General features: G+C 39.6%; 1 protein-coding gene and 1 pseudogene across 1 annotated transcript in view; both read left to right on the forward strand.

The window, feature by feature from the left end:
- The first annotated feature begins 889 nt into the window (after positions 1 to 889).
- Positions 890 to 25,171, forward strand: part of RAB3GAP2 (RAB3 GTPase activating non-catalytic protein subunit 2) — a 121,021-nt gene continuing 96,739 nt past the window's right edge. Inside the window, exon 1 of the mRNA XM_002809438.6 lies at positions 890 to 1,504. Coding sequence (XP_002809484.2) covers positions 1,390 to 1,504 — 115 coding nt within the window. The 5' untranslated portion in view covers positions 890 to 1,389. The remainder of the gene's footprint in view (positions 1,505 to 25,171) is intronic.
- On the forward strand, positions 1,514 to 19,584 carry LOC129047921 (aurora kinase A-like; annotated as a pseudogene).

Raw genomic sequence — 25,171 nt, forward strand, 5'->3', positions numbered from 1 at the left:
TGTGCCCTTTTTTCGTACAAAGTGGATGGCCTCTTTAGGTTTCCTTTAGGAAATGTGTAAGTGCCTACAGGTCTTTGTGCTCACATTAAAATAACTTTATTTTATTTTATTTTTTTTGGAAAAAGAACTTAAAGTCTGCTCAGAGACAGCTCAATTTCTTTATTTAAAAAATGGGATAAGACACACTATTTTTAGATGGCATTTGTGACTATCCAAATGAACAGTGTAAAGTACTTTCAAAAATAGTGCTTTGTAAAAGAAACAAGTTATTCTATTTACTTTATGTACACATTCCATTTATTTCCTCAGCAAATATTTATGAAGCACTTACTAGCATGATCACAATTTCAGTTAAATAGTTAAGTACAGTAGTCTCCCCTTTAACCATGGGTTCATTTTCCACATAATTATTCAATTTAATTATTAGTTATTGTTAATCTTTCACTGTGCCTAATTTATAAATTGAACTTTATCATATGTATGTATAGGTAAAAACATAATACACATACATAGGTTTCAGTACTATCCATGGTTTGAGTCATCTACTGGGGATCTTAAAACATATCCCCTTGGATTAAAGGGAACTACTGTAATTAATTGCTTACTGCCTGTATCAGTCACTAGAATTCTGGCTTTCTGGGAAAAGGTACTTCTTCTCTTTTGTTCTCTAATGCTCAGCACGCTGCGTGGCTGGCATTTAAAAGACTAACAAATATTTGTTGAATGGATGGATGAATGCATGAATGAAAAACCAAATGAATAATGAAAACAAAAGTGTATAATACACTATAACACGTACTATATTGGGCTTGCGTAGTACTATGGGAATTTATAGTAGGAGCATTTAAAGCCAGCCTTGACGGGGCTAATCTCCGGAAGAGCAATTAATCTTTTCAAAATCCGACTGTTGCAGGATACGGTCCCCCACTGGCCTGCCACTAGTTTAAAACGAATTATTTTCTGTGAAACATCAGGATCGTGCCAATAGTAGGGCATCAATAAGACTGAATAAGTCAAAGACCTGCGCGGACAAGTCCAATTAGAACACCTCTGGCTAAAAGCCAGAATGAATGAAAGGGTTCATGCCTCGGCGTAGACACAGAACTGGGACTGAAAAATCTGCCCCAAGCCTCCACGTCGACTTTGGCTCCACCTGCAGCGGCGGCGCAGTAGTCACGTGACCCGGGCCTCCGCGCCCTAGGCGCCTGGGCCAGCCTGCGCCTGCGCAGTACTCCGAGACAGGGGACCCGTGTCAGTGACAGCTTCCGGTTTCGTTTCTCCGCCTTCTGCCTGGCTAGAGCTATTGGGGCTCGGTGGCGGCCGCAGTGGGGTGGAGGGGGCAGGGCGTGGTGAGGTAAGGTGAGTGCCGTAGTGGGGTTCCCTGGAGCCATGGCCTGCTCCATTGTCCAGTTCTGCTACTTCCAGGACCTCCAGGCCGCCCGGGACTTCCTCTTTCCTCACCTGCGGGAGGAGATCCTCAGCGGCGCCTTGCGGAGGGACCCCAGTAAGTGCCTCTCTCGCCTCGCCGTTCCTTCCCTCGTCACCCGCGGCCTCTGCTCGGCGGGTTCGGGTCTCCTACTCGCTCTGCGCCTCCTGCCTCTGCCCTCTGGACCCCTAGTTCTCCCCGTGCCTCCCCTCCGCTCCCGGATGACCGCCTGCCCACCTCGTCCTGAAGCCCCATTTGTGTTGTCTTCCTCTAGACCCAGCTTTTCTCCTTAGCCCCTCTGACCCCTGGCCAAAAACTGCGTCTTGTTTCCTCTCTCCTCTGCCTATCGCCGCTTCCTCCCTCCCTCCCCCCACCCCCACACATTCCTAGCTTTCTGAGTATCTTCTCTGTCTCCCATCTTCAGCCTGGGGTCGTTCCCTGTTTCATGTTGCCTGCTCCGTGATCGCATCCTCCCCGTTCCTTGCCACATGTCAGCGCTCCACTCTGGTATTGCCCCATCGCCCACTCTCTTCCTTCCCGGAGACTGTGGCCTTCTGCCACCTCCCATTCCGAAAGTGTTGATCATCCCCCCACACTCTCCCTTCTTTCATCTGCGTTTCCCCCATTCAGATTTTGAGAACAAATGGCTGACAAATGAGTGACTCTTGAGGTGGTAAGACTCTCTCAGAGAAGGAAAATAACCTGTCAGGAAGTGAACGAGAATCTACGTTAGGAACTAAAATTACAGTGACATAGCCAAGAAAGGTTAATTTGCTTTATTGGGATGAGAAGCCTTTCACCTATTTTTATCATCAAAGTGTTTAATAAGCCTTTCCCCAAGTAGTATAAAGTTCCAAGGCTGGTTTATTAGATACTACATAGGCTTTCAGAATTTCATACATTTCGTCTTTTGAAAGGGTGTGCCTTGTGTTTTATTTTATTTTATTTTTGCATTTCCAACATGAAGCGCATTTGGCTTTGTAGTACAGTGCTCTCACTTTGTGCTATACCGGAATGGTGATACAAAGCCCACTAAGCTCCTCTCCCTTTTTTAGAAAATTTAGAAGATATCAAATCGAACCCGTCTGTGAATGATTACATACTTTGTGCCAGTCATTGGTGCTACAAACCAAATAAGGTTGGTGGACCCTTTGTTTACAGACAAATCATTAACTTCCATTCAGTGTGATTGAGATATACGTGAGGCATTTTCTTGAAGTGGTGATACTTAAGCCTACCTTTGAAGTACTAGTTAGAGGAGTAAAGGAGCAGTAATAGCATGTGCAGAGTAAGCGAGGCCTGAAATGGCATGGTATTTAGAGAACTAAGAAAGGCTGAATGACTGGAGAGGAGGATGGGAGAGGAAGAGTTGGGGCAATGAGGCAGTAATAGTAATAAGGAGCTAGACCATGAGAAGCCTTGTGAAAGTTGTGGTGTTTCTCTGAAAGTTTAAGTAGAGAAATGACATCGTCAGATTTGTACTTAATGTAATCAACAACATTTGTTGAAGACCTGTAATGTGCTCTGGTAGCAAAGTGGAGGAGAGATTGGAAGAAGGGAAATGGATTGGGAAGCTCTTCCAGTAATCCAAGCAAGAAATTATGTGAGCTTGAATTAAGAACCTTAGTAGGATGAAGATGAAGGACTAGATTAGAAAGACATTAAGGAGTTAGAATCTGCAGGACTTTGTGAAGGTCTGGTGATGGGCGTTGTAACTAGTAAGTGAAGGAGAGTTTAGGAAGTCTTTGGCTTGTGGTTTGGGCAAGTATATATAATAAGAGAATGAAGGATACAGATTTTCAACCTTTTGCATTTTAAATGTTTACGGTATGTCCAAGTAAGGACATCTGATTGAACACCAGATACAGATAGTCTAAACAGTAGGGAGTACTGGGCCAGAGATGTTAATTGGGGAGCTAACAGCAAAAAGTGTCAGTTCAGTCTCAAGGATTACGTATGTTGTGAAATGCACTGAGTACTAAAGCTGTAAGCTTAAAGGAGCACTGGTGTTTAAAAGTCAAGTAGAGGTTACTGGGAAGAAGACTGAGAAGGAGTAAAAGAAAGAGGAAAATCAGGTGAGAGTAAGGCCCTCGGAGCTGAGGAAGGCGAGAACTTGATGAAGGTGAGGAATGGTCAGAGGTTTTGCAAATGCAGCAGGGGTCAGGTAAGAAAAGCATAGAAAAATGCTCATTGGTTTTGGGAAGGTGGAGGTAACTTGGACCTTAGGACAGTTTCAGTAGGATAGTGGAGGCAGAAAGCATATTTATAGGATAAGGGGTTAAAAAGTGAAGTATACTATTTCAAGGAGCTTGGCTGTGAAGGATAGCAGATGCAGGATTGTAGATAGGGAATGTAGAAAAAAGGAACAGATTTTCTTTATCCCTCTACCACTCTCCTGGTCCAGGCCACCATCTTTTCTCAACCTGGGCTATGATATGATATGTGTCTTCTTCTAGCAGATCTTCCTGATTTTGCTCTTGGTTTCCCATAATAATTCTCAACAGTAGTTACAGTGGGCTTTTAAGGCATAATTTAGATCACAACATTGCCTTTTTTTTTTTGAGATGAAGTCTCACTCTGTTGCCCAAGCTGGAGTGCAGTGGCGTGATCTCGGCTCACTACAACCTCCACCTTCTGCCTCAGCCTCCTGAGTAGCTGGGACTACAGGCATGCACCACCATGCCCAGCTAATGTTTGTATTTTTAGTAGAGATGGGGTTTCACTATGTTGGCCAGGCTGGTCTTGAACTCCTGACCTTGTGATCCATCTGCCTCGGCCTCCCAAAGTGCTGGGATTACAGTCAGGAGCCACCGCACCCAGCCTAACATTGCCCTTTTAATAACCCTCTATGGTTTTTGATTGCACTTAACATAAAATCCAAAGTTCTTAAATGGTGTATAAGGCCCTTGAGACTCTGCTTCCTGCCATTTCTTGGACCTTATACACCTCTCCCCTTATTTCTAATGCTTCAGACACTCTTCTTTGTTGTTAAACCAGCCAACCACATTTGTGGCTGAGGTTTTTGCCCTCACTGTTGTCTATGCCTTGGATGCTTTTTGCAGATCTTTGCATGCTAGTTGCATCTTGTCATTCAAGTCTCAGCTCAAATGTCAACTCAGGGCAGCCTTTTCTGACCACCTGATCTAGATCTAAAGTAGTCAATACAACCCCCTTGTTCCCACTTGTTATTCTCAATCATATCATCCTGTTTATTTTCATCATTATATCTATACTGTCCAGTATGGTAACCTCTAGGCACATGTGGTTATTGAGCCTTTGAAATGTGGCCAGTGCAACTGAGAAACTGAATTTTTAAAATTCAAGTTAATTTTAATTAATTTAAATTTAAGTAGGCAAAGTGGCTAATGCCTATAATATAGTATGGCACAGTTATAGGTACTAAAACTCAGGTACACACAGATTGAATACTTGTCCAAGTTACATAGGCAGTTGGGGATATAAATACACCCCAAACATCTAGATTAATTTGCACTATACCTATAGATTTATAAATACGGTTTAATGTATTTCTCTTCTAAATCAAATTCTTGAGTTTATGTATGTTGATATTATTGTGGCTATGATCAATTCATGTAGAAAATGAACAGAATGGACCTCTTCATCACTAGTGAGCCCCTTTGTAAAACCTATACAGATGGTCTCAGACTTATGATGGTTTGGCTTCCAATTTTTTAGCTTTACAGTAATGTGAAAGCAATGTGTACTTTGTAGAAACCATACTTCAAATTTTGCACTTTGATCTTTTCCAGAGCTAGTGATACAATGGGTAAGATACTCTTTTGTGATGGTGGGTAGCAGCAGCAAATATGAGAGACTGTACTCTACGGTATTCAAGAAGTACTGTATTCAAGAAATTACATGAGATATTTTCAACCCTTCGTTATAAAATAGACTTTGTGTTAGAAGATTTTGCCCAACTATAGGCTAATGTAAGTGTTCTGAGCACTTTTAAGATAGGCTAGGCCAAGCCGTAATATAAAGAGTTTTGAACGTAAACTTTTGTACAGTGAAATTTTACAGAGAAACAATGAAATTAGCAGAGCAGGTAAATAGGACCTGACTTAAACTGCTGATGGTATTTGCCTTTGCTTCTCTTCACTTTATTTATTAATGTTATAAATGTTTATTGGGAAGCAGAAATCATGAGATCATCTTAAATTTTTTTAGCTGATATAGTTTTAATTTCTTAACCCAGCTCATCTCTAGAGGATATGTAAAAACATAAAACACCTCAATTACTTGTGAATTATAGAGGTGTATCAGTTGGTTTAAAAGTGCTTTTATTGGGCTGAGCTCTTGGAAGACTCAGGTCCTTGGGTCATAGGCATCATGGATCAATCTAAAGAAAACTGCATTTCAGGGCCTGTTAAGGCCCAGTTGGAGGTCCAAAACGTGTTCTCGTGACTCAGCAATTTCCTTGTCAGAATCCATTACCTGCAAATAGTGGCCAGGCTCAGTGGGTCTTATGTCCTTCAAATTCTTCCCAGCGTGTTCCTTTGCAAGCACAAAAGCTTGTCTCCAGTCACAAGCCAGTTCAGAATCAGAAGCAGAAGCAAGTACAGGCAACCAGTGTACCTCATCCTGCCTCCAGGCCACTGAATAACACCCAAAAGAGCAAGCAGTCCCTGCTGTCGGCACCTGAAAATAATCCTGAGGAGGAACTGGCATCAAAACAGAAAAATGAAGAATCAAAAAAGAGGCAATGGGCTTTGGAAGACCTTGAAATTGGTCTCCCTCTGGGTAAAGCAAAGTTTAGTAATGTTTATTTGGCAAGAGAAAAACAAAGCAAGTTTATTCTGGCTCTTAAAGTGTTATTTAAAGCTCAGCTGGAGAAAGCAGGAGTGGAGCATCAACTCAGAAGAGAAGTAGAAATACAGTCCCACCTTCAACATCCTAATATAATCAGACTGTATGGTTATTTCCATGATGCCACCAGAGTCTACCTAATTCTGGAATGTACACCACTTGAAACAGTCAATAGAGAACTTCAGAAACTTTCAAAGTTTGATGAGCAGAGAACTGCTACTTATATCACAGAATTGGCAAATGCCGTGTCTTACTGTCATTCAAAGACAGTTATTCATAGAGACATTAAGCCAGAGAACTTACTTCTTGGATCAGCTGGAGAGCTTGAAATTGTAAATTTTGGGTGGTCAGTACATGTTCCATCTTCCAGGAGGACCACTCTCTGTGGCATCCTGGACTACCTGCCCCCCGAAATGATTGAAGGTCGGATGCATGATGAGAAGGTGGATCTCTGGAGCCTTGGAGTTCTTTGCTGTGAATTTTTAGTTGAGAAGCCTCCTTTTGAGGCAAATACATACCAGGAGACCTACAAAAGAATATCACAGGTTGAGAATTCACATTCCCTGACTTTGTAACAGAGGGAGCCAGGGACCTCATTTCAAGACTGTTGAAGCATGATCCCAGCCAGAGGCCGATGCTCAGAGAAGTACTTGAATACCCCTGGATCACAGCAAATTCATCAAAACCATCAAATTGCCAAAACAAAGAATCAACTAGCAAACATTCTTAGGAATCCTGCAGGGGGAGAAATCCTTGAGCCAGGGCTGCTGTATAACCTGTCAGGAACATGCTACCGAAATTTATTTTACCATTGACTGCTGCCCTCAATCTAGAACACTACAAGAAATATTTGTTTTACTGAGCAGGTGTGCCTTAACCTCCCTACTCAGAAAGCTCCACATCAATAAACATGACACTCTGAAGTGAAAGTAGCCACGAGAATTGTGCTAGTTATACTGGTTCATAATCTGGAGGCAAGGTTTGACTGCAGCCACCCCATCAGTCTGTGCCAGGCATGGTGTCCTCCCAGGAGGCAAATCCAGAGTCTGGCTGTGGGGAAAGTGACCACTTTGTCCTGACTCGATCGGTTAAGGAGCTGTCCAGTAACCTTCCAAGTACCTGAGTGAGTGTGTAACATACTGGGTTGGCCAAGCCTGGTAAAGCTGTTGGACTGAGTATGTGATTCTTTTTAAGTATGAAAATAAAGATATTTGTACAGAAAAAAAAAAGTACTTTTATTTTACTGTGGACAGCTGCTAGAGATATAGTGATACCACTCTCTTCTATATTTTAATTATCAAGGTATGACTTTATGTTACTTTGTATATTTAATTACAAAGGAAGACTATCCTCTATAGCTTTAAAAGATGCTGAACCCTACCCTTTCCCAATGTTTACACTAATGACAACTGTTAATAATTGTTTTTATAAAGTAAATACTATCTACTTAAGACATGAAGTCTGGTCTTACAGCTTTGTGGCTTTTTTGTTTGTTTTGTTTTTGTTTTTTAGAGACAGGGCCTCACTCTGTTGCCCAGGCCAGAGTGCAGTGGCATGATCATAGCTCACTGCAGCCTTAAACTCCTGGATTCAAAGGATCCTCCCACCTCAGTCTCCTGTGTTGCTAGGACTACAAGTATGCAGCACTATGCCCAGATAATTTTTTTGGTTTTTGTTGAGATAGGGTCTTGCTGTGTTGCCCAAGCTGGTCTTGAACTCCTGGGCTTAAGTGATCCTCCCACCTGGACTCCCAAAGTGCTAGAATTATAGGCATGAGCCACTCTCCCTGGTTTATTACTTTGAAGTTGTAGGGATGGGTGGAGTATAGGTCCCCACTTTATGGGTCCCCATTTAACCTACAGTGACATAATTTCCAATGCCTAGACCAGAACTTTCTGAAATTTACAGTTGAGTTGAGCAAAAATATAAATAAATAAATACATGAATAGAGAGGGAGAGCCAGAATAGTTGGAGATAATTTGGGTATTATAATATTGTGGATTTCTTGATTTACCTAATAGTAAAATAATTTCTTGTTGACATACTAAAAATGTAGAACAGTTTTCCTTCTTGCCTCTTTTAGCAACCAGAATATAAAGCATGTAGGGAATTATGTTGAAATAATCAATTCATGTTTTTAAGCAATCTCTAGAAAAATGTGCTTTATTTAGGATAACCTAAAATCATAGAATCACTTTGCATAATGGGCTATCACAAATGATATAAAATACTCTATTTTTTATATGTAGTAAAAATATTTTCTCTAGTTTGAGATCATACTAGGAGAGAAAATAATCTGAAAATAGAACATTTATAGAGATTTCAGAAAATATATGGAGTTATTGGGTTTCTTTAAAATTGGAAGAGGATCATACAGATAAAATTTTATCAGTGAGGAAATTGAGATTTGAGTGTTCTTCAATTTCTTCATTCAGGTAGTATTTATTGAGCATCTACTATGTTCTAAGCACAAAATGAGTTTAAAGATAAATAAAATAAGTCCCTCAAGCAATTTTCAGCTAATAAAAGAAGACACGTATGTGAAACTATTGTTAGAGGTGTTATGCTATGATATGGCACATGATGGGGGAGAATGAAGGAGTGTTGGTCTAGTCTATACAGGAAATCCAGAAAGTCTTCATATAGGAGGTGATATTTTCACATTAATAGTTTAAAGATGTCCATCAGATGGAGAGAAAATAGACAACAGATGTGAAACAGTATGGGATTCAGAAAGCTGCAAATAGTAAATTGTGGTGGGAGGGTGGGATGTGGTAAGAGGTGAAATTGAAGAGGTTGGTGAAGGAGTTTAGATTTTATTCAGTAGCAGGTCTTTAGATTGAAGTAAGAGTACCTTGGGATCATGGAAATTTATAAAAGGTTGCTTGGGAACAGATGATTTTAAGTAAATCATTTTCCACATGTACCTGTGAAAGTGCCTACTTTCTCACCCTGCCTTCTCCCACTTTACCTCTGACACGTTTGTAGTCTCATTATAGTAAGTTGCTTCAAGGTGTAAAAAAAACCTCCCCTGTAATCAAAGTGCTGTAAATTCCTCCATTCATTTGATTATTAGTTTTCCAAATTTTACTTTTTGTTTAATTATCAAGATTTATGATATATTTATGTTGCTTTCCTCACTTATTTACATATAATAATTGTAATAACTCAAGCAAGAAGAAAAATGTTAATACTTAAGAGTCTTATCACAGGAAAATGTTTTCTTAATTCATATCCTTTTTTGCAGAGAAAGTTTTGTACTGATAATAATAAAAATCTATGTTTATTAGAATAGCATTCTGTGGAGGAAGTAGAATAGAAATAAGTATTCAAGGAGAATAAAGGACTTGTAAAAACTGTTGAGAAGATCAGCATTTTTTTTTAATGGCTGTCGGTGGGTATCATTTCCCTATAGTGTTTAGAATCCACTGTTTTAAAAAATAATAGTTTTATGTTTAAATGTACATGTTTATAGTATAACAGAAATTACATATTTTTTGCAAGGGATACATACTAAAAAGTTCTTTTGGGGCATATATGAACAAAAAATTTGAAGGCCATTCTCCTGTAAGACTCAGTGATTCCCAGTCTTTTTTTTTCTTTTTTTTGTTGGCATAATAGCGTACATAAGAAAAATGAGATATGGACCCCAAACAGCTAAAACAATTTTGGAAAAGAAGAAAAAAGTTAGAAGATTCACACTTTCTGATTTCAAAGCATATTGCAAAGCTATAATAACCCAAACTGTATGGTACTGGCATAAAGACAAACAAACCAATGGAATGGAATAGATAGCTGATAAGTAAACCCTCACATATATGGTCAAGATGATCTTCAGCAAGTGTGCCAAGAGCATTCTTTGGGGGAAAAGACAGCTTCTTCAACATATGATGTTAGAGGAAATGGCTATCCATATGCAAAAGAATGAAATTGAATCCTTATCTTATACCATACACAAAAATTAAATAGATTAAAGACCTAAATGCAGCACCTAACACTGTAAAACTTCTAGAAGAAAACATAGGAGAAAAGCTTCATGACATTGGACTTGCATGCTTTTGGGTATGACACCAAAAGCCTGGGCAGCAGAAGCAAAAGTGGACAAATGGGGCTACACTAAGCTTAAAAACTTTGTGCATCAAAGGACACAATCAACAGGGTGAAAAGGCAGTTTTCAAAATGGGAGAAAATATTTGCAAATCATGTATCTGATATGATTAATATCCAGAATATATAAAGAATTCCTGCAACTCAATAACAACAAAAAATCAACCCTATTTAAAATGAGCAAAGTACTTAAGTAGACATTTCTTCAAGGATGATATACAGATGACCAAAAAGAACATGAAAACATGCTCAACGTCACTAATCATCAGAGTGATGCAAACCAAAACATAATGAAATGTTACACCTATTAGAAATGGCTACTATCAAAAAAACGAGGTATCAAGATATGGTGAGGATGTGGAGAATTATAAACTTTTGTGCACTGTTGGTGGGATGATAAGATGGTACAGCCACTATGGAAAAAATAAGAGTTCCTCAAAAAATTTTAAAAAAATTATATGATCCAGCAACCTCACTTCAGGGTGTATATACAAAAGAATTGAAAGCAGGGTCTTGAAGAGATGTTTGCACACCCATGTTCATAGACAGTTCACAGTAGTCAAGAGGTGGAAACAATCCAAATGCCCATTGATGGATGAATGGAAAAACAAAATGTGGTATCATACACATAATGGAATACTGTTTAGCCATTAAAATCAAGGAAATGTCACATGCTATAACATGAATGAACCTTGTTAAATTATGCTAAGTGAAATATGCCAGTCACAAAAAGACAACTACTGTATGATTCCACTTACATGAGGAAGCTAAAGTAGTCATTTATAGAAACAAAAAATAGAATGGTGGTTACCAGAGGCTGAGGAAGGGGAGAACGGGAATTGTTTAATGATACAGAGTCTCAGATTTGCAAGATGAAGTTCTGGAGATCTTTTTTTTTTTTTACAACAATATGAGTACACTTAACACTACTGAACTGTCCACTTAGAAATGGTTAAGATGATAAATTTTATGTTTTTTTGTTTGTTTGTTTGTTTGTTTTTTCTTAAGACAGAGTCTTGCTCTGTCGCCCAGGCTGGAGTGCAGTGGTGCGATCTCGGCTTACTGCAAGCTCCACCTCCTGGGTTCACGCCACTCTCCTCCCTGAGCCTCCCTGAGCCTCTCGAGGGACTACAGGTGCCTGCCATGCCTGGCTAATTTTTTTTTTGTTTTGTATTTTTAGTAGAGATGGGGTTTCACCGTGTTAGCCAGGATGGTCTCGATCTCCTGACCTCGTGATCTGCCTGCCTTGGCCTCCCAAAGTGCTGGGATTACAGGTGTGAGCCACTGCGCCTGGCCAGTGTGTTTTTTTTAACCAAATACAAAATGTCAATCAATTAGATTAATAATAAATAGATTATTTAAAAACACGACAGCTGCTTATGATGGAAAGTGACATAAGTTCCAATAGTTCCAGGCCCTACCTGACTGCTTTTACTGCGAAAAGGATCAATATCTTGGCTCACTTGTAACCCATTTACAGCATACTAAGAATCTCTGCTATGGGCAGAGGGTAGCCATTGATGGTTTTCAGTAAAAGTATAGCAAAAGTATTTTAAGATTTGAGTTTTAAACAGATATATTTGGTAGCTGTAAAGAGAATAGGTTGGGCAGTTCAAAGCTAGAGGCAGGTGAACATTAGATATATAGTTGTAGAAGTCCAAGTTAGAGCCCATAAAGGCAGAACTAAGGTAATAGCAATGGCAATGGAGTTTGAGACTATTAGAATTTGAGCTGAGAAATAGGATAGCCAGACAAATATTTTAGAGACATTTCTTTGTCAGCAAAGAGAAGAATGGATGGGAGTGATGGGTAAAGTGGAAGTGGAGTGACCAGTTAGGAGGCTATTGCAGTATTCCAAAAGAAGAGATTATTTTTTCCTTAGCATGGTTTTCCTAATAGGTTATTTTATAGTATACACAGTGACAATCCTGGAAGTATGACAAGTATTTTTGATAAGTACTATGCTTAATACAATTTGGGACTATTGAGACCTTGAATGAAGAGTAAGTTGTTGAACCTTCCTCATGGAGAAGAATTCTTGAAACTCCTAGGTATCTGCTGTTACCATATCTTGCCTTTAAAAAAGAGACCAGAAATGGTCCCTTGAATATAGATTACTTTTCTTTGTACAATGTGAGTCTAAGTCTCACATATAAGTTCCCCAGAAGAGAGAATCTCATCAAGTCAAGAGAGTAGACATTACTTATCACGTTGCCCTCCCTTTTTTTAAGGTATGTAAAATCAGACATAAAAACCACCACCTGGCTACTCATACTCTACCTTTCAGACGTTAGAACCTCAGTACTGTGCTGTCTAACATGGTAGCCACTAGCCACATATGGCTATTTACATTGAAGTTTAAATCAATAGTAATTAAATTTTAAAAAATCAGTTCCTCAGTCACAGTGGCTACATTTGAAGTGCTCAAGCCACATGTTGCTAGTGGCTACCATATTGAGCAGCACAGATACAGAATACTTCCATTATTACAGAAAGTTCTATTGGAAGTATTACCTTAGTAAGACTTTTTTCTTCTTCTTCTTCAACTTTTAAGTTCAGGGATGTATGTGCAGGATGTGCAGGTTTGTTATATACGTAAATGTGTGCCATGGTGGTTTGCTGCACAGATCGCCCCAGCACCCAGGTATTAAGCCCAGCATCCATTAGCTGTTCTTCCTGATGTTCTCCGTCCCCCCACCACCCCAACAGGCCCAAGTGTGTTTTGTTCTCCCCCATGTGTCCATGTGTTCTCATCATTCAGCTCCCACTTATAAGTCAGAACATGTGGTGTCTCTTTTTCTGTTCCCGCGTTAGTTTGCTGAGGATAATGGCCTCCAACTCCATCCATGTCCCTGCAAAGGACATAATCTTGTTTCTTTTTATGGCTGCATAGTATTCCATGGTGTATATATACCACATTTTTCCTTATCCAGTCTATCATTGATGGGCATTTAGGTTGATTTTGTGTCTTTACTATTGTATTGAGAATAGTGCTGCAGTGAACATATGTGGGCATGTATCTTTATAAAAGAATTATTTATATTCCTTTGGATATATTCTTTTGCGTATCCCAGTAATGGGATTGCTGGGCCAAAAGGTATTTCTGCCTCTACGTCTTTGAGGAATCACCACACTGTCTTCCACAATGGTTGAACTAATTTACACTCCCAACAACAATGTAAAAGCATTCCTTTTTCTCTGCAACCTTGTCAGAATCTGTTGTTTTTTGACCTTTTAACAGTAGTCATTCTGACTGGCATAAGATGGTATCTCATTGTGGTTTTGATTTGCATTTCTGTAATGATTAGTGATATTGAGCTTTTTTTCAATATGTTTTTTGGCCGCATGTATGTCTTCTTTAGAGAAGTGTCTGTTCATATCCTTTGCCCAGTTTATAATGTGGTTGCTTGTTTTTTCTTGTAAATTTGTTTAAGTTCCTTGTAGACTCTGGATATTAGACTTTTGTCAGATGGATAGATTGCAGAAATTTTCTGCTGTAGATTATCAGTTCACTCTGACAATAGTTTCTTTTGCTGTGCAGAAGCTCTTTTGTTTAATTAGATCCCATTTGTCAATTTTTGCTTTTGTTGCAATTGCTTTTGGCGTTTTCATCATGAAATCTTTGCCCATGCCTATGTCCTGAATGGTATTGCTAGATTTTCTTCTAGGGTTTTTATAGTTTTGGGTTTTACCTTTAAGTCTTTAATCCATCTTGGGTTAAATTTTGTATATGTTGTAAGGAAGGATTCCAGTTTCGATGTTCTGCATATGGCTAGCCAGTACTCCCAGCCCCCCATTTATTAAATAAGGAGTCCTTCCCCCATTACTTGTTTTTGTCAAATTTGTCAAAGATCACATGATTGTAGGTAAGAGCCTTATTTCCGAGTTCTCTGTTCTGTTCCATTGGTGTATATGTCTGTTCTTCTACCAGTACCATGCTGTTTGGTTACCATAGCTTGCAGTATAGTTTGAAATAAGGTAGTGTGATGCCTCCAGCTGTGTTCTTTTTGCTTAGAATTGTCTCGGCTATTTGGGCTCTTATTTGGTTCCATATGAATTTTAAAATAGTTTTTTTTTCTAATTCTGTGAAGAATGTCAGTGGTAGTTTAATGGGAATAGCATTGAATCTATAAATTACTTTGGGCAGTATAACCATTTTCACAATATTGATTCTTCCTATCCATGAGCATGGAATGTTTTTCCATTTATTTGTGTCCTCTCTGATTTTGAGCAATGGTTTGTAGTTCTCCTTGAAGAGGTCCTTCACTTCCTTTGTTAGCTGTGTTCCTAGGTATTTTATTCTTTTTGTAGCAGTCATGAATGGGAGTTCATTCATAATTTGGCTCTCTGCCTGTCTGTCGTAGTGTATAGGAGTGCTTGTGATTTTTTGCACATTGGTTTTGTATCCTGAGACTTTGCTGAGGTTGCTTATCAGCTTAAGAAGCCTTTGGGCTGAGACGATGGGGTTTTCTAGATATAGGATCATATCCTCTGCAAACAGAGACAATTTGACTCCTCTCTTCCTGTTTGAGAACCCCTTATTTCTTTCTCTTGCCTGATTGCCCTAGCCAGAACTTACAATACTATGTTGAATAAGAGTGGTGAGAGAGGGCATCCTTGTCTTGTGCTGGTTTTCAAGGGAAATGCTTCCAGCTTTTGCCCATTCAGTGTGATATTGGCTGTGGGTTTGTCATACAAGGCTCTTATTATTTTGAGGTATGTTCCTTCAATACCTAGTTTATTAAGAATTTTTAACATGAAGGGATGTTGAATTTTATCAAAGGCCTTTTCTGCATCTATTGACATATTCCTGTGGTTTTTGTCTTTAGTTCTGTTTATGTGATGAATCACATTTATTGACTTGAATATGTTGAACCAACCTTGCATCCTGGGGATGAAGCTGCCTTGATTGTGGTATATAAGCATTTTGAGGTGATGCTGGATTCAATTTGCCAGTATTTTATTGAGGATTTTTGCACTGATGTTTATCAGGAATATTGGCCTGAAGTTTTTTTCTTTTGTTGTATCTCTGCCTGGTTTTAGTATCAGGATGATGCTGGTCTCATAGAATGAGGGAGGAGTCCCTCCTTTTCAATTTTTTGGAACAGTTTCAGTAGAAATGGTACTAGCTCTTCTTTGTACCTCTGGAAGAATTCCACTGTGAATCCATCTTGTTCTGGGCTTTTTTTTTGGTTGGTAGTGTATTTATTACAATTTCAGAACTCATTATTGGTCTGTTCAGAGATTCAGTTTCTTCCTGGTTGAGTCTTGGGAGGATGTATGTGTCTAGGAATTTATCCATTTTTTTCTAGATTTCCTACCTTACTTCTCTGTGTTTATAAACACAGAAGTGTTTATAGTATTCTCTGAGGGTTGCTTGTATTTCTTTGGGGTCAGTGGTGATATTCCCCTTATCATTTCATATTGTGTTTATTTGATTCTTCTTTCTTTTCTTCTTTATTAGTCTAGCTAGAGTTCTATTTTATTAATTTTTTAAAAAAAACCAGCTCCTGAATGCATTGATTTTTTTTGAAGGGCTTTTTGTGCCTCTGTCTCCTTCAGTTCAGCTCTGATCTTGGTTATTTCTTGTCTTCTGCAAGCTTTGGGGTTTATTTACTCTTGGTTCTCTAGTTCTTTTTAGTTGAGATGTTAGGTTGTTAAGTCGAGATCCTTCTAGCTTTTTGATGTGAGCATTTAGTGCTGTAAGTTTCCCTCTTAACACTGCTTTAGCTGCATCTCAGAGATTCTGGTACATTGTCTCTTTGTTCTCATTAGCTTCAAAGATCTTCTTGATTTCTGCCTTAATTTCATTGTTTACCCAAAAGTCATTCAGGAGCAGGTTGTTCAATTTCCTTCTGGTTTGTGTGGTTTTGAGTGAATTTCTTTCTTTCTTTTATTTTTTTTGAGATGGAGTCTTGCTCTTTCACCCAGGCTGGAGTGTAGTGGCGCAGTCTTGGCTCACTGCAACCTCTGCCTCCCAGGTTCAAGTGATTCTCCTGCCTCAGCCTCCCAAGTAGCTGGGACTACAGGCATGTGCCACCACGCCTGGCTAATTTTTTGTATTTTTAGTAGAGACATGGTTTCACCATGTTAGCCAGGATGGTCTTGATCTCTTGACCTCGTGATCCCCCCACCTCGGCCTCCCAAAATGCTGGGATTACAGGCATGAGCCACCACACCCAGCCTTTTAAGTGAATTTCTTAATCTTGAATTCTAATTTGATTGTTCTGTGGTCTGAGAGACTGTTATTTCAGTTCTTTTGCATTTGCTGAGGAGGGTTTTACTTCTGATTATGTAATCAATTTTAGAGTAAGTGTCATGTGGTGGTGAGAAGAATGCGTATGCTGTTGAATTTGGGTGGAGATTTCTGTAGATATCTATTAGGTCCACTTGTTTTAGAGCTGAGTTCAGGTCCTGAATATCTTTGTTAATTTTCTGTCTCCATGATCTAATGTTGTCAGTTGGTGTTAAAATCTCCCACTATTATTGTGTGGGAGTCTAAGTCTCTTTGCAGGTCTCTAAGCACTTGCTTTGTGAATATCAGTGCTCCTGTATTGGGTGCATATATGTTTAAGGTAGTTAACTCTTCTCTTCTTTTTGAATTGAACCCTTTACCATTATGTAATGCCCTTCTTTGTCTTTTTAAATCTTTGTTGGCATAAAGTCTGTTTTGTCAGAAACTAGGATTGCAACCCCTGTTTTTTTTCTGTTTTCCATTTGCTTGGTAAATTCTCCTCCATCCTTTTATTTTGAGCCTATGTGTCTTTGCATGTGAGGTGGGTCCTTGAAGGTTTTGGCTCTTTATCCAGCTTGCCATTCTATGTTTTTTAATTGGGGCATTTAGCCCATTTACATTTAAGGTTAGTATTGTTATGTGTGAATTTGATCCTGTCATCATGATGCTAGCTGGTTATTTTGCAGACTTGTTTATATGGTTGCTTCATAGTGTTACTGGTCTGTGTACTTCAGTGTGTTTTTGTAGTTGTTGGTAATGGTTTTGTATTCTCATATTTAGTGCTTCCTTCAGGAGCTCTTGCAAGGCAGGCCTGGTGGTGACAGATTTCTTCAGCATTTGCCTATCTGAAAAGGATCTTATTTCTCCTTCAACTGTGAAGCTTAGCTTAGCCAGATATGAAATTCTGGCCTGGAAATTCTTTTCTTTAAGAATGTTGAACATTGGCCCCCAGTTGAGAGATTTGCTGTTAGTCTAATGAGTTTCCCTTTGTAGGTGACCTGGCCTTTCTCTCTGGCTGTCCTTAACATTTTTTCTTTCATTTTGACCTTGGAGAATCTGATGATTATGTGTCTTGGGGTTGATCTTCTTGTGGAGTATCTTACTGAGGCTCTTTGCATTTCCTGAGTTTGAATGTTGGCCTATCTTGCTAGATTGGGGAAGTTCTCCTGGATGATATCTTGAACTATGTTTTCCAACTTGGTTCTGTTGTCTTCATTTCTTTCAGGTACCCCAATCAGTCATAGATTTGGTCTGTTTATGTGATCTTATATTTTCCAGAGGTTTTGTTCATTCCTTTTCATTTTCTTTCCCTCTATTCTTGTCTTATTGTCTTATTTCAGAAAGATAGTCTTCAAGCTCTGAGATTCTTTCCTCCACTTGGTCTGTTCTGCTATTGATACTTGTGATTGTATTGTGATGTTCTCATGTTGTATTTTTCAGCTCCATCAGGTCAGTTATCTTCCTCTCTAAACTGGCTGTTCTGGCTATCGGCTCCTGTATTGTTTGATCATGATTCTTAGCTTCTTTGCATTGGGTTACAACATGCTCCTTTAGCTCACCAAAGTTTGTTATTATCCACCTTCTGAAGCCGACTTCTGTCAATTCAGCCATCTCCACCTCAGTCCGGTTCTGTGCCCTTGCTGGAGGGGTGTTGCAGTCATTTAGAGAAGAGGAACTCTGACTTTTTGAGTTTTCAGTGTTTTTGTAGTGATTCTCATCTTTGGGGGTTATCTATCTTCAGTCTTTGAGGTTGCTGACCTCTGAATGAGGTTTTTGTGGGGCCTTTTTTGTTCATGTTGTTGTTGTTTTCTGGTTGTTTTTCTTTTAACAGTCTGGCCACTCCACCATAGGGTTGCTGTGGTTTACTGGGGATCTGCTCCAGACCCCAGTTGCCTCAGTTTCTCCTGTACCTGGAGGTATCACCAGTGAAGGCCACAAAACAGCAAAGATGGCAGCCAGCTCCTTCCTCTGGAAGCTGCATTCTGGTGGAGTACTGACCTGTTGCTGGCCCGCATGTACCTGTAGGAGGTGGCTGGAGACCCCTGTTGAGAGGTCCCACCCGGTGAGGAGGAATGGGATCAGGGTCCCACCCCAAGAAGCAGTCTGGTCACAATCTGACAAGGCAGCTGTTCTGCATTGTTGGGGAACCTTCCTCATAAACCGTCTATTCTCCACAGCCAGCAGGCTGGAGTGCCTGAGTCTACCGAACCGCAAAGATGGTAGCCACCCCTCCGCCCCTGGGAACTTGGACCCATCTCAGGGTTATTCCAATCTGCCACCATTGGCTGGCTGGGATTCCAAGCCAGTGGGTCTTAACTTGTGAGGTGCTGTGGAAGTGGGGCCCACAAAACGATGACTGCTTGGCTCCCTGGAATCAGCCCCCTTCCTAGGGATATATACAGACAGACAGATTTCCTGCCTTGCCAGGGATCCCAGCTGTAGTATGTAAAACTCATGGTTCTCTGTGTGTGCCTGAGTGGCTGCTCTGCCGAGACTCTACACAGCTCTGTGTATCAGACCCAAGGCCCTGGTGGCGTGGGCTCATGAGATCTCCTGATCCATGGAAGGATCCATGTAAAGATCCATGGGAGAAGCATGGTTTCCCAGGCGGGGTAGCACAATTACTCACTGCTTCTCTTGGCTGGAGGTGACGGTTTCTTTGGCTGCGTGCCACTTCCAGGTGGGCCGTCACCCCCTCCACTCCCTGGTACTTTTCTTCGTTCTCTTTGGGTCAAGCTGTTTGTCCAGTCAGTCCCAATGCAAGAACCTGGGTATCTCAGTTGAAGGTTCTGAATTCACTTGCCCCTTTTCATTCCTCTCCATAAGCACCGCAGACCACAGCTGCTTCTAATCATGCATTTCAGGTCTGAGACTTCTTTCAGACTTTCTGTGCTCAATCAACACACACATACACACAAGCTAATTGAGAATTTTATTTATTTGTAATTTTATATTGTGATCTCATTTTTATAAAATGCATATCTGCAACCTTTGGAGTTTAATTATATATTATATAATATCTATATCTTTCCAAGTCATTTATAGTTTTCAGGTATATATAGCTCTAGCTTGTTTTTTTTCTTCATTTTCTCTCTTTTTTTTTTTTTTGAGAGAGGGTCTCAGCCTATCACCCAGGCTGTGCCATCATGGCTCACTGCTCCCTCCACCATCTGGGCTCAATTGATCCTGCTGCTGCCTCAGCCTCCCCAAATAACTGGGACTACAGACATGTGCCACCATGTCCAGCTGTTTTTTCTATTTCTTTGTAGAGATGGGGGTCTCACTATGTTGCCTAGGCTGGTCTCGAACTTGTGGGCTCAAGCAATCCCACCACCTCGGCTTTCCGTGCTGGGATTACAGGCATGAGCCACCGCACCCGGTCTATAGCATGCTCTTAATGGTTACATGATATTCCACTGAAGACTCCACTAGGCTCTATTTAATAATTGCCTGATCAATGAACATTTTTAAGGTTATTTCTGATATTTTTGCTGTAACAACAGTGGTCCACTAAGCATCCTTATACATGTGGGTCACAATTGTCAAATTACTCTAAAAATTGGTTTTCAGGTTCAGTCCTATCTATGATAATCAGTGCCTATCTACACATACACTTATTATCATAATATGATCAGTGTCTTTGACTTTTGATCTTCTAATAAATGAAAAATGGTATATCATGGCTTTAATTCATACTTCTCAAAATTGAGAAAAGTTGAGCATTTTCAATGTGTAGCAGTCAAGTAGAGCTTGCTTTGTAAATTAACTGTTCACAGCTTTTGCTGACTTTTTAATTGTATTTTTAAACTTTTTCTATTGTTTTACAAAAGTTTATCATATCCTGTGTTTATATTTTGCAAATATTTATATAATCATATCTCTTAACCTTTTTGCCTTTTTAGCTTCTGTTTCATATTCTCCTTTGAAAGATCTTTCCAATCTTAAGCTTGTAAAACATTCTACTAGATTTTAATCTAAATCTAAATATCTTAATCTAAATATCACATTTGTGTGCATGTGTGTTTAAGTGTGAAATCTGAGATGGAACCCTATCCTTATTTTATTGCAAATGGATATGGAATTGTTTTAACACAATTTATTAACTAATTCATCAACTTCCTACTAATTCGAGATGCTATTTTTACCATGTTAACTAGTCAGAAATACTTGCCTCCTTTTTTGGCTTTTCTTCTGTTTCACTGATTTATTTGTCAATTTCTGTCCATTTTAATGCTTAGTAGAGACAGTTTCTGCCAAAGTACTTGTATTACTCCATTCTCACACTGCTGTAAGGAAATAACCTGAGACTGGTAATTTATAAAAAAAAAAAAGAGGTTTAATTGACTCACAGTTCAGCATGCCTGAGGAGGCCTCAGGAAACACAGTCATGGAGGAAGGGGAAGCAAACACATTCTTCTTCACATAGTGGCAAGAAAGAATGAGTGAGAGCAAAGTTGGGGGAGAGCCCCTTATAAAACCATCAGTTCTTGTGAGAACTCACTATCATGAGAACAGCATGAAGGTAGCCACCCCCATGATTCAATTACCTACCACCAGGTCCCTCCCACAACACATGGGGATTATGGGAACTACAATTCAAGATGAGATTTGGGTGGGGACATGGCCAAACCATATCATTTTACCTGTCTCCTCCCAAATCTCACGTCCTCACATTTCAAAATACAATCTTGTCCTTCCAACAGTCCCCCAGAGTCTTAACTTATTTTAGCATTAACTCAAATGTTCAAGTCCAAAGTATCATCTCAGACAAGGCAAGTCCCTTCCACCTATGAGCCTGTAGAATCAAAAGCAAGTTAGTTACTTCCTGTATACAATGTGAGTACAGGCATGGGGTAAATACACCTTTTCCAAATGGAAGAAATTGACCAAAACAAAGGGGCTACAGGCCCCCTGTAAGTCCAAAATTCAATGGGGGCAGTCATTAAACCTTAAAGTTCCAAAATGATCTCTTTTGACTCCATGTCTCACATCCAGGTCATACTGATGCAAGAGGTGAGCTCCCAGAGCCTTGAGCAGCTCCCCCCACTGTGGTTTTGCAGAGTACAGCCTTCCTCCAGGCCTTCTTCATGGCTGCTGTTGACTGTCTGTGGCTTTTCCAGGTGCATGATGCAAGCTGTTGGTGGATGTACTATTCTGGGTTCTGGAGAATGATGGCCCTCTTCTCACAGCTCCACAGTGCCCTAGTGGGGACTCTGTGTGGGGGCTCGCACCCCACATTTCCCTTCCACACTGCCCTACCAGAGGTTCTCCATGAGGGTTCCGCCCCTGCAGCAAACTTCTGCTTGGACATCCAGGCATCTCCATACATCCTCAGAAATCTAGGCAGAGGTTCCTCAACCTCAGTTCTTGATTTCTATGCACCCACAGGCCCAACATCACATGTAAGCCACCAAGGCTTGGGGCTTGCACCCTCTGAAGCAATGGCCTAAGCTATATGTTGACCCCTTTTGGCCATGGCTGAGACACAGAGCATCAAGTCCCAAGACTGCACAAAGCAGCAAGGCCCTGGGCCCACAAAACCATTATTTCCTCCTAGGCCTCCGGGCCTGTGATGGGAGAGGCTGCCATGAAGATCTCTGACATGCGCTGGTGACATTTTCCCCATTGTCTTGGTGATTAACATTTGGATCCTCATTACTTATGCAAATTTCTGCAGCCTGCTTGAATTTCTCCTCAGGAAATGGGTTTTTCTTTTCTATTGTATTGTCAGGCTGCAAATTTTTTAAACTTTTATGCTCTGCTTCCCTTTTAAACACAAGTTCCCATTCCAAACTATCTTTCTCAAGTTTAAAATTCCACCTACCTCTAGGGCAGGGGCAAAATGCTGCTAGTCTTTTTGCTAAAGTATAACAAGAGTGACCTTTTCTCCAGTTCCGAAGAAGTTTGTCATCTCCTTCCGTGAACACCTCAGCTTGGACTTCATTGTCCTTATCACTGTCACCATTTTGGTAAAAGCCATTTAACAAGTCTCTAGGGAGTTCCAAACTTTCCCACCTCTTCCTGTCTTCTGAGCCCCCCAAGTCTCTAGAAAGTTCCAAACTTTCTGACATTTTCCCGTTTTCTTCTGAGCCCTCTAAACTGTTCTAACCTCTGCCTGTTAACCAGTTCCAAAGTTGCTTCCACATTTTCAGGTATCCTTATGGCAGCACCCCACTTCCAGTACCAATTTACTGTATTAGTTTGTTCTCATGCTGCCATCAGGACATACCTGAGACTGGATAATTTATAAAGGAAAGAAGTTTAATTCTCAGTTGAGCATGGCTGGGGAGGCCTCAGGAAATTACAGTCATGGCAGAAGGGGAAGCAGACATGTCCTTCTTTGCATGGTGGCAGGAAGGAGAATGAGTGAGAGCTAAGTGGGGGAAAGCCCCTTCCAAAACCACCAGATCTCGTGAGAACTCACTATGATGAGAACAGCATGGAGGTAACCTCCCCCATGATTCAATTACCTCCCACTGGGTCTCTCCCATGGCACGTGGGGATTATGGGAACTACAATCAAGATGAGATTTGGGTGGGGACACAAGCCATATCACTACTCTTCTTTCAAAAAAACTCTTAGGGTTATTCTTATACGTTTTTCTTCCCATTGAACTTTAGAATTAACTTAAGTTCCCAAAAAAACCAAACCAATTTTATACTGGGATTTCAATGACAATTGTTTTAAGTTTATACATTAATTTGGGAAGGATTGACATTTTCCCAAACTCTAGGTCTATTTCCCCAGCCCCTACCCCTACCCCTAGCTTTATTGAGGTATAATTGACAAATAAAAATGGTACATATTTAAGGTGTGCAACATGATGATTTGATATACATTATGAAATGACTGTTACAATCACCTTACATAGTTAATTTTTTTTTCTTTTGCTTGGGAGAACACTTAAGATCTACTCCCTTAGCTAACTTCAAGTACACAGTACAGTATTATCAGCCATATTTACCATGCTGTACATTAGGTCCTCATAACTTCATCTTGTAACTGAAAACTTTTACCCTTTGACATCTTATTCCTACTCTCTGCTTCTAGTAGTTTGACTTTTTTAGATTCCACTTATAAGTGAGATCATACAGTATTTGTCTAGATAGTTTTAGTCATTTTTTTTGCATCTTTTAGCAAAGTTTTTTGCTTCTCATATAAATCTTAAACACTTCAATATATATCTGAGTGTCTAGTTACTTTATTAAATTTATGATTATGACCTGGATCTCATAACATTTTTATTTAAAATTTATTATTTTGTTGGTTTTTGTTTACATTTAGTTCTTTATCAAGTCTAATTTTTCAAAGTTTCTAATTAATTTCTATTTTCATCTTTATCCATTTTTTTCATTTGTCTAAGATCTGTAGAAAAGTAATACTAAAAAAATTTCCAAGTGGTTCTTTTTGAAATTTTTTCATTTAGTTATCTTTTTATTGCTGATTGCTGTTTTGCTGTATTGTTATTGGAGAGTATAGTCTGTATGTTTTCTGCTTCTTAAAATTTCAACAGTTTGGGGATACAGGTGATTTTTTTGTTACACGGATGAGTTCTTTAGTGGTGAATTCTGAGATTTTTAGTGCACCCATCACCTAAGCAGTGTACACTATACCCAATATGTAGTCTTTTATCCCTCACCTCCCTCCCAACCTCCCCTCTTCGAGTCCTCAGAGTTCATTATATCACTCTGTGTGTCTTTTTGTCCTTATAGCTTAGCTTCCACTTACAAGGGAGGACATATGGTTTTTGCTTTTCCATTCCTGAGTTACTTCACTTAGAATAATGGCCTCCAGCTCCATCCAAGGTGCTGCAAAAGACATTATTTCATTCCTTATTATAGCTGAGTGATATTCTGTGGTGTATATATACCACATTTTCTTTATACACTTGTTGGTTGATGGGCACTTAGGTTGGTTCCATATCTTTGTAGTTGTGAATTGTGCTGCTATAAACATGCGTGTGCATGTGTCTTTTTCATATAATGACTTCTTTTCCTTTGGGAGATACCCAGTAGTGGGACTGCTGGATCACCTGGTAGATCTACTTTTAGTTCTTTGAGGACTCTTCATACAGTTTTCCATAGAGGTTGTACTAATTTACATACCCACCAGCAGTGTAAGAGTGTCCCTTTTTCAACACATCCATGCCAACATCTATTGTTTTTTGACTTTTTAATTATGTTCATTCTTGCAGTAGTGAGGTGGTATTTCTTTGTGGTTTTAATTTGCATTTCCCTCATTATTAGTGATGTTGAGCAATTTTTATGTATTTGTTGGCTGTTTGTGTATCTTCTTTTGAGAAATATCTATTCATGTTCTTTGCCCACTTTTTAATGAGTTTTTTTTTTTTTTTTTTTCTTGCTGATTTGTTTGAGTTCCTTGTAGATTCTGGATGCTAGTCCTTTGTCAGATGCATGGTTTTTGAATATTTTGTCCCACTCTGTGGGTTTTCTGTTTACTCTGCTGATTATTTCTTTTGCTGTACGGAAGCTTTTTAGTTTAAATAGGTCCCATTTATTTATTTTTGTTATTTATTTATTTATTTATTTTTGTACTTGCTTTTTATTTATTTATTT

This window comes from Pongo abelii, chromosome 1 (genome assembly GCF_028885655.2).
Source record: "Pongo abelii isolate AG06213 chromosome 1, NHGRI_mPonAbe1-v2.0_pri, whole genome shotgun sequence".
NCBI lineage: Eukaryota > Metazoa > Chordata > Mammalia > Primates > Hominidae > Pongo > Pongo abelii.